The sequence below is a fragment of the Chiloscyllium plagiosum genome, chromosome 38, assembly GCF_004010195.1.
Source record: "Chiloscyllium plagiosum isolate BGI_BamShark_2017 chromosome 38, ASM401019v2, whole genome shotgun sequence".
Classification (NCBI taxonomy): domain Eukaryota; kingdom Metazoa; phylum Chordata; class Chondrichthyes; order Orectolobiformes; family Hemiscylliidae; genus Chiloscyllium; species Chiloscyllium plagiosum.
The window spans coordinates 22577128-22578586 of record NC_057747.1 but is presented as its reverse complement, the minus strand read 5'-3'; the positions used below and the strand labels follow the sequence as shown (position 1 = coordinate 22578586).

General features: G+C 47.0%; 1 protein-coding gene across 1 annotated transcript in view; it reads left to right on the top strand.

The window, feature by feature from the left end:
* The window catches only part of ret (ret proto-oncogene receptor tyrosine kinase), a 126464-nt gene that overhangs the window by 63799 nt on the left and 61206 nt on the right, over positions 1-1459 (top strand). Inside the window, exon 4 of the mRNA XM_043678617.1 lies at positions 916-1157. Within this exon, the coding sequence (XP_043534552.1) occupies positions 916-1157 (242 nt within the window). The remainder of the gene's footprint in view (positions 1-915; positions 1158-1459) is intronic.

Below are 1459 nucleotides of genomic sequence, written 5' to 3'. Positions count from 1 at the left end.
CCTCTGTTTAATTTTTTTTTTCTTTTTTTTTTTTCCCCAGCACCCATGGTGTGTGTGTGTGTGCAGGTGTGAGACACAGTGAAAGACAAAGTGCACGAATCTTTATTCAAATTCTACCACCAGGAAGATAGGAAAACACCTGGGTGGCCAGTGACAAACACTGCCCTTCACATCAAAGGACAGTGCTGTGTGATCAAAACAGTGAAGGGGAGGGTAGGGACTAAATCAAAATAGAATTGGAGGGAGAAATGATGCACTCCACTCCCTGCGGTGCCCACCTCTCGCTCCTGTTTATTTTTTTTTATTTTTTTCTTTTTCAAATTCCACCACCAGGAAGATAGGAAAACACCCGGGTGGCCAGTGACAAGCACTGCCCTTTTCACTCCTGTTTATATATTTTTTTTTTCCTCTTTTTGCTTTTTCTTTTTTTTTTAATTTTAACCCCCACACTACCACCTAAGTGCGGTAGTGCTTATTTTATCCCCAGCACCCATGGTGTGTGTGTGCAGGTGTGAGACACAGTGGAAGACACAAAGTGCACCAATCTTTATTCAAATTCCACCACCAGGAAGATAGGAAAACACCCGGGTGGCCAGTGACAAGCACTGCCCTTCACATCAAAGGACAGTGCTGTGTGATCAAAACAGTGAAGGGGAGGGTAGGGACTAAATCAAAATAGAATTGGAGGGAGAAATGATGCACTCCACTCCCTGCGGTGCCCACCTCTCGCTCCTGTTTATATCTGTCAGCCAGGGCTCCCTGATTGGCCAGGTGACCAACCCCAATCAAGAGTTCCTTGTCAGTGAGATCCACCCAGCCGTGGTTCCAATCACCACACTGCTGCTGCTGCAGAAGCCTGCTGGAAGGACACAAGCACCCCATACAAAGTATCATTTTAATCTGTTCATTTTCCAGATGGTTTGGGTCCGTTCAGGATTAATGAGAAGACATCAGAGGTCAGTGTGGAAAGGTCCTTGGACAGGGAACAGAGGGAAACGTACGAGATGATTGTCAAATGTATCTTGCGGACACCTATGCAAGTGATGCAGGTTGGGAGGTCCTTGCATGTGACTGTTCTTGACAAAGGTGACAATGCCCCATACCTCCCTGATGGTAACGACACGGCTGAGGCGTTCATTGAGTTCAACAGGAAAGAGGTAGGACCCCCTACAAGGTTTGGATGAGAACGTGTGTGTATGTGTATACATGTGTGTGTGTGTGCATGTGTGTCTGTGTGTATCTGTGTGTGCGCATGCGTGTGTGCGTGCGCACGTGCATGTGTGTGTATGTCTGTGTGTCTCTCTGTGTATGTGTGCCTGTGTGTGTCTGTGTGCATGTCAATGTACGTGTGCGTGTGTCTGTGCATGTCTCTCTGTGTATGTGTGTCTGTGTGTGTGTGTGCGTGTGTCTGTGTGTGTCTGTACGTGTCTCTCAGTCTATATGTGTGTGCATGTGACTG